General features: G+C 24.1%; 2 protein-coding genes across 2 annotated transcripts; one reads left to right on the forward strand and one right to left on the reverse strand.

Annotated features, from left to right (window-relative positions):
• Positions 1-286: 286 nt before the first annotated feature.
• LOC138183629 (putative leucine-rich repeat-containing protein DDB_G0290503) lies at positions 287-13517 on the forward strand. Its single transcript, XM_069120849.1, has 40 exons — positions 287-646; positions 847-1029; positions 1106-1302; positions 1478-1493; positions 1888-1967; positions 2050-2233; positions 3636-3671; positions 3763-3885; positions 4378-4503; positions 4603-4653; positions 4757-4891; positions 4971-5066; positions 5140-5265; positions 5342-5449; positions 5529-5624; positions 5704-5838; positions 5927-5968; positions 6059-6142; positions 6217-6309; positions 6425-6583; positions 6666-6761; positions 6862-6930; positions 7002-7091; positions 7199-7345; positions 7415-7510; positions 7909-7971; positions 8098-8184; positions 9044-9127; positions 9236-9379; positions 9620-9667; positions 9739-9836; positions 9917-10409; positions 10506-10751; positions 10835-10915; positions 10984-11121; positions 11186-11374; positions 11466-11612; positions 11683-11930; positions 12018-12198; positions 12842-13517. The coding sequence occupies exons 1-40, from the start codon at positions 437-439 to the stop codon at positions 13037-13039; spliced, it is 5223 nt and encodes a 1740-aa protein (XP_068976950.1). The 5' UTR covers positions 287-436; the 3' UTR covers positions 13040-13517.
• Positions 13217-15398, reverse strand: LOC138183630 (uncharacterized). Its single transcript, XM_069120850.1, has 4 exons — positions 13940-15398; positions 13781-13862; positions 13510-13654; positions 13217-13410 (listed from the first exon to the last, which is right to left on the reverse strand). The coding sequence occupies exons 1-4, from the start codon at positions 14274-14276 to the stop codon at positions 13240-13242; spliced, it is 735 nt and encodes a 244-aa protein (XP_068976951.1). The 5' UTR covers positions 14277-15398; the 3' UTR covers positions 13217-13239.
• Positions 15399-15520: the final 122 nt, after the last annotated feature.

Here is a 15520-nt window from a genome sequence, read left to right on the forward strand (position 1 = left end):
TCAGTTTTTATTAATAGTATTAAGGATTTTCCTCTCTTTTGTAGAAAAATACGACTCATAATGTAAAAATGTTTATGATATAAAAATCAAATAAAAATATTAATAACTAAATCAAATTCGTTATCAAAAGCGAAATTAATAATTAAAAAAAATGTGTATATAATAAATTAGAATTATATTTGAAAAATTATTCTTAGTAATATTAAAGCTGCTTTTTGAACTATTTGTAAGTGGAATTTTAAAAAAGGATAGAGTTATGCTTCTTACTTAACTATTGCTCATGGATGTAAAAAAACGTTGACAACTCTAATGATAAGATGGCGAGCTAGTATGTTGATGGTTATTTTAAGATTATTTTTAAACTGAGTGTAGGAAGACTTTTAATTTAATAAACTAATAATTTATTCATGTTATTCGACCTTCTCATTAATGTGCCATGAACCCATTTGATTCAACGATCGAATCTATCCCAGAGATTTCTAAGATTTTTGATGAAGACTGCAATTGTACTGCTATTGATAAAACTATCGGGGAATTTTGCGGCGAAACTGAAACTTTAACAATTATCGATGAGTTTCAAAAATTATACGAAACTCGTATTGAAAATGTTGATCGAGAGTTCGAAAATGAATTTGATCAAGTTTGTGTAAGTCTTTTTATAATATATAATGTTAATTTAATTTATTTGCATAAGTGCAAATGTAAAACATTAAAAATATTTATTCCTTTTTGCAAGAAAATTGACAATAATAAATTAAGAAAACAATGGAAATGATTGTATATTTCTCTATATTTTCAATTATTAATGTGAAACTTCTACTTTTATTGTTATTTAATATTTCACAGATGAAATTAGAAATATCAAAAGAATGGATAAAAAATTTAAAAGAGCAAAATGTTATGCTAGTACAAGTAGTAGAGGATTTAGAGCAAGCTGCTTGTAATAGAGTCAAATTATTGGAGCAAAAATTAAAAAATTCATCAGTGTTAGTTTCTGGGAACATGTCAAAGTCAATGAATACAGAAATGGTATGATGTTTGAGATTACTATGGTATGATATATATATATAATGCAAATTTATATAACAAATAATAATTATTGTAGACTATACATACACTTTCAAATCGTGTAAGTATCTTAGAAAAAGATGAAAAATATATGCAACAAAAAATAGAATTTCTTCAAAGTGATATCAGAGGATTATTAGAACTAATACGACGTGCAGTGCAAGAAAATCATTGGAATTTAGATGATATAAAATTCTTTGAAATTCAACCTAGTGATATACCTGTCCCCACTAAGTAAGTTCCTATTAAGTTTCATGAACCTGGCAGTATATACATGAACTTGAATGGAAATCCACATAAAATAAGAATCCACATGGTAGGGATCTGTTGGATTTCCAAGTGTGTGCTGCCAGGCTAATTAAATATTCTAAATAAATAAAGTAATATAATTTCTTTTATACTTTTGCAGCTGTACCTGTGATCAGGTAAATATAAATGTAGATGCTGATAAGAGATTCAAACTTAGAATACAAATTAGTCATGATTTCATGAATAAATCAGATTATCCATTAGATGGAAGTATTTGCATGATACATCCTACCCATTCGACAACACTTTAATTAAGTTTTTACTTTTTGCTATATATATATATATATATATATAGATATATAATTGGTATATGTTGTTTGTTTTATATTTTAATCTCCTACACTCTTTTTGATAAATTCTTTGTCAAATGTGCTATATAATTTTTATGTAAAATAAATGGTGGGTATGTAATATAATTATGTACAAATTGTTGTTCTTCTTATATTTAAATTTACTGTAATATGTATGAGTAATGAAAGTTTGAAATTAACTTTATGATTTTAAAATTAGGGAGATATAAGTCATAAAAAGATGCAGTCCTTAAAATTGCAAATCAAACATCTTCAAGAAAATGAAAAAAGAATGATTGTGTAAGTGAAAATGAAAAATGAATTTAAATAATGAATATTTTTTAATATATTTGTTATTAACACTAAATTCCATGTTTTTTAGATATCAAAAAGAGTTAGAGGATAAATTAATAGATCTTAATGCAAAATTGCAAACAAAAGAAGATACCGTTAAAGCATGTGTTTCTCAATTTCAAAATCTTAGTGACAATCTTAGAAAACATGTCAAATTTACTGAGCAAATTGCATGTAGCTCATTTATAGTAAATGATCAAGAACCTGTTGATGTAAGTTAATATTATCTTAAGTAAGTTAATACTTTTGAATCACAACTTTAAGTATATATGAATGTATATGTCTATATAATTATATTTCTGATAAAGTGAAGTAATTGAAAATTACATAGATTAAATAATGAATAACAAGGCAATCATGTTGAAATATGAAATATTTTCAAATGTATGAGATTCGCTAGATTAATATAGTGATAAATTATCTTTAAAACTTTTGTTGCTATTCAGATTATGTTAGTGGCTGGTATTGTGGAAAAGCTATTCATTGAAAAAAATCTAGAAACAAAAAACTTGCAGAAACGCTTACGTGACGCGGAATCTAATTTGATAATAGTAACTCGTGATAGCGATATAAGTTTAAATAATTTAAAAATTCAGTTGAATGAAAAGTACAAGACAATTCAAGAAATAGAGCAGCAAATGGTTAATCTACAAAAAGTTTGTGCTATTTGCTCGAATGTATATTTTATTATTCAATGATAATTTATTTATAATTCTATTTGTATCAACTGTTAGGAATTTATAGAGAAGCAAATTGTCTTAACAGCAGAAGTGACAGAAAGAAACGAAGTAGTAACGTCTCTGCAAAAACAAGTAACTATGTTACAAGAGCAATGTCGTTCTACAAACATGCAAATTCATTTTAAAGAAGGCATTATTAAAGAAATGCGAAGAAAATTAAGACGAGCTAAGGTATAAACAGTAATTCGTGGATTTGTAAATGGATAACAATGATGTTTTTTATTTTCAGTTTCTATATTCTAACTTCTTTCCTTATACTTGTAATCGTTATGATAAAGTTACTATTGACAATCAAGAAATGGAATCTTTTTATAAATTATGCGAGAAAATTATGATACCAAAAATGATGTATACATCTGCTGAGCACAATAATGATTCGTTTTTGCAAACTTACGTTAACAATATTTTAAATCATAATAAATCAACAAAAGATGTATCTACAATGAAAACAAAACACAATAATTTAAAAACAAAAATAATAAATTGTCATAAGAATACTAAATATAATAAAACTGATATGTATAAGAGTTTTCATGATATTGATAAAAAGATCTTGAAATATAGCAAAAAACTACCATCTGTTAATACACACAAACAATTATTAAACAACAAAGATACTTCTATTTTCGAAAAATCTGAAAATTAATGTACGTTTTTCAATAGATATAGTAATTGAAATGTTAAATCATTATGTTAACATTCAGTTTATAAGTTATTAATAATATATTATATATTATATGTAAAGTTAGTCCCTTTTATATTATATTTCAATATGATTGCATTTTATTTCTAACATTTACATCAAAATAATTAATATTTCATTTGCATTTAACATATTTCTTGCTTATACTTTTCTCCACACTCTTTTTTGTAGGATGTTAAGAGGTCAAGGAATCCTACAAATCAACAGGTAATATATATATAAATATTGAAAGTTTAGTGTTTAAAGATATACATTTTAATATTGTCAAATACTGTTTTAAATGGATTTTAATTTTTAGAATCAAATTTTATTATATTTGAGTAAAGTAAAATCATTCATGGAACAGGAAAAGGAAGACCTCTTTAATTTAAAGATAGAATTGGAAAAAACTGTAGAGAACTTGTGCGGCAGAAAAGATAAAGTTGGTAACATACAAATGCACATTTTTATGTCAACAAGATATTGAATAGAATATGTCATTTTCTGATTAAGTAATATAAAAAGAAGAATTTATTGTTATCTTTTTGAATATTTTTTTTAGACGATATGTTTAACTTCATTTTTAATAAGCTATCTCTGGATAAAGATCTTATGAATAAACATTTTTCAGTTGTCTGTAATATCGCGAAGAAATCGTAAGAAGAATAATTCAATTTAATAAGGAATTCCAGTATTTTTAAAAACAGAAAGTTTAATTGATTCCGATAGTATTTGCACATAATATATATTTTCAATTGTAATAAAATGTAGAGAAATAAAAATTTTATATTATTTAGCACATATATTTTTAATTGAAAAATGTTTATTATTATTAACATTGTTTTAAAATAGTTATACTAATAAACAATACTTGTAAATTTCTTATGAAAATAATTATTTACAAAAGAACTGTTTGATATTTCTAATTGAACAGGAATACAAAACGATTGATAATGAAAATAATGTGGATAATATAAGGTATACATTAGCTAAAAATATTGAATATGTGGACAAAATATATTTAAAAAAGGAGGAATCAATTGAAATAATTAATTCTTTAGTATGTACAATTTTTTAAATCATTCATATAGTGAAGAAATAATTTTGTATATTTAAATATTATATTATACTATTTATTATATTCTATATTATGCTCTAGCTTCAAGTGGAAAATAATCATCTTTTTCATGTAGAAGATTTTAATTGCTTAGTAAGTATTATGTTAAATAATATTTAAATTTTATCAATAAATGTTTTATGATAAATTGTAACGTAAGTTATTAACATGAGGAACAAAAATTAATGTATTTTAGCCAAGTACGGACATTAACCGACGGAAATTAATGGACATATTCAGAGCATGTATTGTTGAAGCACAACTTACTATGGAAGATATGAAAGATGAAATAAATATAATTGTTTCTTCATTTAAATGTAGACATCAAAAGGTGAATTATATATTAAAGTTATTGTGTGTTAATTACATATTACTAGCATGATTTTGTATTAATGACAAGATCTTTACAGTATGTTGATTTGAATAAAGAAGTTATGAATGTACAAAATCAGTTAATAAAAAGTCGGGGGATAATAGCAGAAGTAATTAATGAATTACAATTACAAGTAAGAATCATTAAATTTAATTATATTTAATGTTATCACCTTGCAATTAATAAACTTTTTCTCTTCATTATAGGGAGAAGAAAGAATAAGACATAATGATAGAATTACTTCAAGAAAGAATAAATTAAAAGACATAAAAAATGAAATAAATCTGTCCCAATCCCAATTGTCAATTCATATAAATGAAATGCAGACCAATGTATAGAACGAATTTAATTTCTCTACTTAAGTTTAGTATCTGGCTAACTAAGTTAATTATTCTATTCAAATTTTAGGAAAATATATCTAGTTTTGCAGAAAATGTATCCAACTACGACCTGTTATGTTCAGTAATCGAAGAAATAGAACAAACATCATCTAGTCTGCAAATATTTCAAGTTCAAGTAAAGTTTTGAAATTCTTTATTGTATAAAATAGTGTTAAAATATTAATAATAAATGAATAATATTTAAATTATTTAAGGGATGTTGCATAGTAAAAGAGTTTGAAAAAATGAAGAACCAATTTTGTGAAGTAGATTCATCTACAAGAAAATTACAAGAAAAAATAGATGAAGCAGTTGTGTATTCACTACTATAAATATTTCTTAACTATTTCTTAATTTCAATTTTACTTAATTGAGCTTTATTCTTTGCAGTTGACAGAACATGACATAGTAGAATTGACACTTTCACAAAAAGAACAAAAATTACAGAAGTTAGAAGAAGAAGTTGATGTGATTCATTTAAAAGTAAAAAACGTGTTGGAATCATTTTTTTCTCCAAAAGAACATGTATGTATTTATCATTTTTATATTACATTAATATTTATATTGTAATTAAAGTAAAATTTCACTTAATTTTGTTCCAATTATGTAATAGGTATCTGATTATAATATTATGGAGGCTCAATTATATACACAAGTAATATTTTATGTCATTTAATCATTTCATGTTATTTATTCCCAAATCTCTCTGTGATCACTTTAACATAAAAATATTATATTATTTTAGATTTTAAATGAGATACTGCAAACTAAACAAGCTGTATATAAATTAAGGAAAGAATATGACGAATTAAAATATAAGTTGTCACAAGTGAGGAACTTATAAATTATATTAATTATATCATATTATATCATATTTACTTATTTGTAATAAATATTTTACAGTCATCACTCCACCCTGAATGTGATAAGAAAACATGTTCATGGAAATGTAGAGTAACTGACTTACAAGATCAAGTTAAAATACTACAACATGAGGTATGTAATATTTAATTATCTTCTGTAATACAGTATGATAACAGTGACGTACTGATTGTTGTTTTAATAAATTGTGGTATATTTTTATACCTATTAACAAATTTGACTTCTGCAGGCAAAGTGCAATGAAGAAGCAAACAATTTTTTACGAAATAACATTCAATCAATAGAAGAGGAACTGCATATAACACAAGCAAAAGCAGATAATTATAGACGATCTCATTCCATAGATAATATGAAATTAAAGAAAAAGATTATAGAATTAGAAAATACCGTAAATATATATAGACAATTATTTAATATAGAGTATTACAATATTATTAGATAAAATTATTTTGTATGTATTTGAATTTTAGCTTAAATTTCAAAAAGAAATTGAATGTACTCTTCAGCGGCAATTGAATGATAGCGAAATTGAATTAAAAAGATCTAAAGAATTATTAAATTCTTCTGTAAGTTGATTTCTTGCAAAAGTCTGATTATTATATTTATATCTTTCTTATTTACATCATTAAAAAAATTTTTTTAATTCTTTTTTACATTTTATAAAAGCACAATGAACATAGCATGGAAGAAACTTTGTTACGGTATGGCTGTTATCAGTTCAGATATGACACAATGGTAAGTGTTATTAATTATTCATACAAAATAAGTCATTAAAGTAAGAGTAATAGGTAGATTTATATTTGTAGACTGCACCTCAGTTATTTAAAAAACTGCAAAACACCATAAAATCAACAAAAACTGGCCTTCAAGAACTTAAAGCAGAATTCAAAAAATTGGTTTGATTAAATTTCATTATTTTCATTATCTACTGTGTAAAAGTTACACATTATAATATACATACAAATTTTTATTATTGTTTATTTTGGAATAATATATTTTTTAGATTTGTGAAGATTCATCTAATAGCTGTTCTTCTGCAAAGACATTAATGAATTTACTAGAAAAATTACAAAAGTATGAAAATGAACTAGATAATTGTACCCAAGAAATTGAAGAACTCAAGAATACATTGTATTCTAAAGATAAGCTTGTAACTATTATTTCACTTTTTCATTTGGACAAAATTATTAACAGCATCTAAATACTATTATATTTACAGATAGAAAATATGGATGAAATTATTAAAATCCAAAAGGATTCCATTGTAATGACACAAGCTGAATTAAAAGAACTTCACAAAAAATTTCAAGAAAAGGTATGTTAATATTCAAAAACATCTTAAAAAAGAATCATTTGTAATATTTAATAAGAATGACTGTAGACTAACTGTATGTATAACATACATAAATTATAGGAAGTTATAATGTTTATAATTATCAAAAATTAATATTTAGATTAGAATTTAATACCAAAAGTAATTATCTATTTATCTATTTAATTCTTAAGTTATATCACTTAAGTTTTCTGTTTGGATAAATTTAAGTAACTTTATACATCACTTATACTAAATTTATGATGCAAAATTGATATACACATACAATTATTTTATTGAAAATGTGATAATTAGAAAGAAACTATCAAGATTTATTATTAAAGGTATGTTAACTATAAGTATCAAAATTTTAATACAGTATGTAATATACACATTTCTAGATTGATAATCAAGATCAAATAATTTCTCAATACGAAAAGGAAAAGAAAGAATTATTAGAACAGGTCTGTATTAATTTTATATTATTAATAATTATTATAGGAGAAATTTCTATTTTTATTTATTGGTTTTACTCTAGTTTATATAAAAACTTCCTCTGTCAGTTGATATAAAAATATATTCGTTTTTAGAACGAGCTTCAAGTTCAAACTATTGGTCACTTACAAAATGCTGTAGTGGAAGCTAAAAAATGTATAGATCAAATGGGACATAGAACAGTGAGTGATATGAATGAACAGTGGCCTACAATTTCATCTGCAGTATACAGTCAAAGAAACGTGCATGATGTTTAAACGTTAACTTGTAATGAAACGTGTAGTGAAACATGTGCAAGTAACATATAGCTTATTTGTAAAAACAGACATTCAACATACTTTTGTTAGAAAATAAGATAGCAATTTATAGCATAATTTAAAAAATTTTGACAGATTATAATAATTATAGAATTATTGAAATCAGTTTCATATTTTAGATATAGAACATATCTTTAATTTTAAAACAATTGTACATTATTGAAAATATTTAAATTTCTATAATTTTGTAATATTTAAATAGTATTTAAATTCAAAAAATTAAATTAAGCAATACCTCAAAATTGCATATATTACATATATATTACATATTACTTGTGCAATATATTTATTAATGCCCAACACTTCATTTTTGTAAATATTGTTGATGATTGTTAAAAATATTTAATAGAAGTCTATATCTTATTGTTTTAAAATAAAAATATATGTATTTCTGTATACAAAAATTATGCTCATTAATAATAACAATATATTACTTATTATTAAAGTTTATCACTGTTTATTGTTACAATAAATAACTGAATAAATAACTTGCATGTATTTTGTTTCATATTTTGACCATACCAACAATTTTAGATAACTAACACTATATAATTTTCTTGTTTAGTTTCAAATATAGTGTTGTAGAAGTCGATTGTGTGACTTGATAATGGGTTGTGATACTTAAAAGCAACATTTGTGTTTAGTGGTGTTGTTAATATGAACTTATTACACATTTTGAAGTATTATTTGTAGGAAAACAATCGAACAGTTTTGTAATTTACAGTTTGAAGAAAAAATTGAAGCTATTCGTTTACTCACAGTGTATGCAGAAGAAACTCAAAGTCAATATAATGAATGTTTTGCAGAGGTATAATAGACTCTTTTATCTATAATTAATTTTATTAATCTATTAAGAATATAATTTATTGTTTGCGAAATTAAATACCATTTATAATAATATATTCCTTTCATATAGGCAGCTAAACAAGATAAATTGTTAGAGCTACAACGAGACGCAATTCATAATCTTCAACAAAAAATTAGTAGTATGGAATACGATAACAGCACAGCTATTACTTTCATCCATATCACATATTATTCAATTTTAAAAACAATACAGGTAGAGGAATTTGAAATATTGCTGTAGATAATAACTCAAAATTGTTGTACATATTTTTTCTGATAATAAAAAGATGATATATTTCTTACTATCAGAGTTTTATTGCATTTTGTATTTGTGTATAGTTATTAAACTAGATATAAGTTACTGTTAGTTTTTACAGTATTTAGTTTAATATTAAGATATTAAAAGAGAGTTAATTTTAATAATTGTATCTATTAATAAATATAAATTTTTTAGGAACAACTGGAAACTCGAGTAAATGAAATTCAAGCTCTAAAAAATGAGGTATAACAAGCTTTATTTCATAAACATATATTCTTGTAAACTATGTCCAAAATATGTTAATATCATTTCAGAGAGATACTTTAATACAATCAAAATGTTACTTGGAAAGTAAATATTTGAACACAAAAATGTTGTGGCAAGAAGCAGAAGGAAAATTGCTGGAATTAAGGTAATATCTTAATATAGAATTTTGTTAATGTAGAAGTATGATATATATTTTAAGAAATACTGTACTGTTAATTGATTTAGGAAAGAAACGTTGAAGATTGAACATAAAACAAAGATTACTGAAGATAAAGGATGTCAATATAAAATAGAAGTTAAAGACAAAAACTGCACTACTCAAGATATATTTGATTGGAGTGACTTAACATATAATAATACGGAACAATGTAAAAATTTATCAAATGAACATGACTTGCAATCAGAAATTGGAATTTTAATTGGAGAAAACGAAGATATGAAAAGACAATTACAAAAATATAAATTGGATTTTGACATCATTGACAAAGAACTGAAAACAGAAAAAGAAAGTGGTACTTATGTTCAACAAATTTCATTTGAATTACAAAAATTAAGAGATACAGAGTGTTGTCTACAATATGAAAATGAACAACTTAAATGTGATTTAAAAAAGCAAACTATCGAAATAGAGGACTTGTTAGAAAAGTTACAGTTATCTCAGGAAAATAACACAAAATTTGAGAAATTGTTAAAAAAATTAGAGGATAGGCAGATACAGGTATATTTCACAATAAGAAAAACAGTTCTAATAATTATAATGTGAAATTCTAGTTAAGTAAAAAATCATACTGATATTTTATTTCATTATGTGCAGATTAATGATTTATGCAGTCAGATTGTGAATAATGAAATTGTTATAAAAAAACAAACAGAAATCATTGAAGAACTCGAAAAAAAGTTAGATACAAAAAATAAACAAATTAAAGCATATTTATCTGAATTAAATGAAGCAGAAGAAGAGATGTCAACTTTACATGAAAGGATACAATCTTTGAAAACAATGTTAAAGGAAAAATCAGATGATATGGCTAAATTGCAGGCAGATTATGAAGTGATGAAAGTATGTACTAATATTTGATATTTGACTTTACTACTTTAGAATACTCAAAAATTGATTGACTACTCAAAAATGTCTTATTTCAGAATGAGAATTCTATATTGAAGATGGAGAATAGCAATTTTGAGGATAAAACAAAAGAAGATATTTGCCAATTAAAAGCTATAGTATACAGTATATTTTATTATATATTAATTTTAAGATTGTAAGTAATGTCAATATTATTTCTTTTCAGTTGAAAGATCTTCAAATGCAATTATGCTTCGCTGAAGATAATTATTGTAGAGTCACTAAAGATTTTAATAGAACACAAGAACAATTAATCAAGATAACAAAACGAGAAGCTGATTTACAAGAATGTTTAACAAATATGGTGCTTATTATCTTTAAATATTTTATCTAACTGAAAATTCTCTTAACTTTCTGTTTAATTTTAGGAAATGGATTATTGCCTAAAACTATCAGCTATAGAGAAAGAGAAAACTATACTTGGAGACTGCTTAGATAAACTTAAAGATGAATTAGAAGAAATTCAAAGAAACTATTCATCAAAAAATAGTGAACATTGCAAACTGCAAGATATTTGTAAGTCTTATGCGGAACAATTACATATTTTACAACAACAGGTGATAAATTAATCCAATATTTTTATCTCTAAAGGATTATATATATCTTACATCACATAATATTAATTTTAAGTATTTATTATATTTTTAGATTGAAGGAGAAAAAGAGAAAATTAAGCAAATGGAAGAATCAAATCATTGTATAGTGCAGCAGTTACAGGAATACAAGGAACAAAATTGTAATCTTATTAAGGAAAAATCGATAATAGAACAAAATAATTGTGAAATCATTTCAGAGGTAAACAAATATTTAATTGCTTGTAACATACAAGTTCAATAAAAATAATTTAAAATGAATTTTTTTTTAGTTGCAAGAGACACACAAATCCTTGTTAGATTTAAAAAAAGAGTGTCAGCTAAAAAATAAATCATTGGCATGCATATCAGCAGAATTAACAGAAACGGCAATGAGTAGATCGGAACTTTGTAATCAGTCGCAATATGTCGTTTCTTGTATACGTGTTTGGATGGAAGAACAACGAGAATATGTAAACAAACTTAGTACGAAATTGAAATCCCAACAACAGGAATTAGTACAACTTGAATTTGAAAAGAGGTCAGTGTTTTTAGAATTTCCAAGATTAGTATTATAAGACTTATAAGCTTAAAGTCTCTAAAAAATAATCAACAAAACAATTTACAGAGTATTAGTAGATGAAACAAGGAGATTAAAACACATTAATCATGCACTAATACAAAGACTAAAGCGGATACATAGACATGGTGGGAGGAATGTTAGAAATGTTTGTGTAGGATGTCAAATATTACCAAAAAATATTGATATACATCTTCCTACAAGCTCCAAATATGTATCATCACAGAAGGTAATTTCACTCATAAAACTTTCTTGTTTTATTTTTTTAATTAATACAAACTGTTCTAACTATATACTGTTTAGAGTATTAGAAAGTTAAAACTACTAAAAATAATTTGATATTTTTAAAATCAAATAGTTGTCTTATAATTCATGGTATAATTGGGAGACAATACTTAATGAAACAATGACATACAAATAAAACAATATGATAAGAATATATTTTATAGAAACTTTAATTTGTGAAAGTTAAAATTATTTATATTCAGATTTGTTCTTTACATCATATTGTTCTTTATAATTGTGTATCTTTCTGGAATGAATCTATAGATCTATGGTCAATTATTTTGAATTATTTTTAATTAATCATATTGGTAAATTCTTCATTCAAATTCTGTTCCATTTATGTTCCATTATGTTCACCCAACAGGTGAAATCAGGGTAATTTGTTATTTATGTTTAATTGATTGTAGTCTAAACAATTGTTAGGCAGTTTATATTACAGTATATGTATTAAATTTAAGATTCTTACTAAAATACTTCCTTGAAACATAATGTAAAATCTGATATATTTATTGCTTTATTTACCATGAATTATAAGATCTTTTTATGAATCTTAATTGACTTAAATTTAAATACTTTCTTTCATATAGAAACTAAATCTTACAAGGACAACACAGCGCATGTCAGTGTGTAGTAACGGTTCGTGGTTCCCTCAAATGAAATATTTAGTAAACGAGTTACGAAAAAGTAATGTAGAATGTAGTGAAAACTGTTTTAACAGGATGAATACAGATGTAGGGGCAGAGGAAAACCACGATTGCGGTTACCAATCATCTACCAGTAAATGAACATATATAGAAAGTTATGACTACTAAAAATGAACTAATCATACTTCTTAACGGACATATAAACAAATTGTTAATTCATCAGACTTTTTTATATTATTTACTATGTAATAGAAGTTCTTCATATTTATATGTGTGAGTCAATTTAAAAATATAAACTTACAGCGAGTAAATAATTCATTTGTCAATGTGTACTTTCTTTATTAATGTTTCATAATTGAATTTTCTGGAGTACGTAATTTTAGAGTAAAATGATACTTTGTATGACACAGAATATGCAGCAAAACAAGATTTTTTATGTATGCTTTGTGAAATAATTTAAGTAAAAACTTGCACTCGTTTATAGTAAATACTTCCAAACTGTTTGGAGGATACTAAAAATTACATATTACAGACTTTTACAAACTTTTACTTATCTCTAAAGATCCATCATTATATGCTATATATATAATCTGATAGAGAAATATACAAACCAAAACAACATGTAGTAAAATGCTTTTATAAAAAAACTGGTGGACTTTTTGAGCTGTCCACCATGGATAAGAAAGAAAAAATAAATGTGTTAAATACACGATCCCCAAACATGCAGAAATACCTTTTTCAGTGAATAATTTTAGCCTAAAATACAAGTCCATAAATATTCATTTAGATATGGATTAAGATTAACTTTTTAAATTTGTATTATATATCAATTATAAATTTTAAAGAGAAAACATTTTTTATAAATTCAACATACTCAAATACCTAGTAAGCTTGAAGAATTCCCATAATACATTTATAAAAACAGTATTACTTTTCCCTGTAGTCTCATTTAACAATTTATTTTCTGTAAAAGAAAACTGATATTACTTTGTTTTACACATATAATTGCTATTTATCAAAGTAACATTTATATTTATTTACCAAAAAAAGAACGTATCAGATTCTTGTTTTCTTGATGCTTTTTAAGATAAATTATATCCTCTTCTGTAAAATATTTCCAAATGCATAAACTTGGCTGCGGTGAATCAACATATTTACTATGAAGAGGATTTTTTGAATAAACCCACGGTCCGCACAAATCGTCATAATCTACATTTGATTCGATTTGAATGTCCGACTGGATTTTCTGTAAAGTTACTTGAATTTTCGGTATTGTACGTTCTGACAAAGTTGACCACTTAACATTTATAATTGATTTCGACTGGTCTTTTTGACCGTTGGTTTCTGTACGATCTTCTGTTATGAATTGATATGACATTATCAAATATTATTTCTACCGCAGAACAAGGTATGTATATTTAAAAATCAGATACATATAATAGTTAAATTATGAACATTTAAATTGATAGAGAAAATCAGACTTGATAAATCGAATACAAACTAACTAACGATTTGTGTTGATCGTGTTTTCTTTCACTATATATATACTAATATTAACATATCCTAAGCATAAAATATTATATACATTATATAGAATAATACATATAAATGTTAATAAGCTTACAATTTCATGTATTATCTTTTAATATCGTTAAAATAATTTATGTAAATCAATGCAAACGCCATTAAGAATCATATACATTTTCAACCACAGGATATCAACAACATAGAAATTTAATAGAGAATAATTTTTAAAATCGTAATTATATTTACTACGATGCGTTAGTATGATTATAAAATGTCAATATATGTGCTTATTAAGTGTATGTATATACGATATATATATATGTATCGTATCGGGGATATATATATATATCGTGCGAGGGTTTATATACACAATATATATATATTGCACTATTTAAAGCTACAAACATAAAATAAAATATTACATTTTTCGCTCTTTTAATTGTATAAAGGCGATTATAAAATGCATAAATTATTTTGCTTAAAGATACAATATTTTGATAAAAATTTTAATAATTTTTATATGTAATTAATACAAAATTTACAGCATATTTACTTTACATTTCAAAAGACAAAATAAATAAAAACTTAAATTTCTTCAAATATCAATATACACTTTCGAAATGTACAAAAAATTAACATATCTGTCAAACACTGCATAATAATGAACAAAGTGTATATTCGTGTAAATATAAATATTTCTTCATTTTGTTTAAAACTAAAAAATTTGAGAACGATTTTTACATAAATACCAGATTTTGTTTTGATTATCTAACATCCCAGTTTTAGAATTGAAATCCGTTTTTTTTTTTTTTTTACATGATGGTACTTGATAATGTTTATTTAGACGAAATTTTGAAAATGATTTAAATTCAATAAAATGTGATTTGTATTGCTATTGGTAGTTAAAGTTTTATAATTTACAATGTGGATTATTTATTGAACTAATTCTTGCTTAACATGTAAAGTTAAACATGAAATATGAAAAAATATTATATAATATGAAATTTTAGAAAAACAGATAGCTTTTAACATGATGAAAACGCTAACCTAATGAAGCAATTGCCTTTCAATTTACTATGATTTTATACAAAATTC

The sequence above is a fragment of the Bombus flavifrons genome, chromosome 9 (genome assembly GCF_040668555.2).
Source record: "Bombus flavifrons isolate JBK064 chromosome 9, iyBomFlav1_principal, whole genome shotgun sequence".
NCBI classification, from domain to species: domain Eukaryota; kingdom Metazoa; phylum Arthropoda; class Insecta; order Hymenoptera; family Apidae; genus Bombus; species Bombus flavifrons.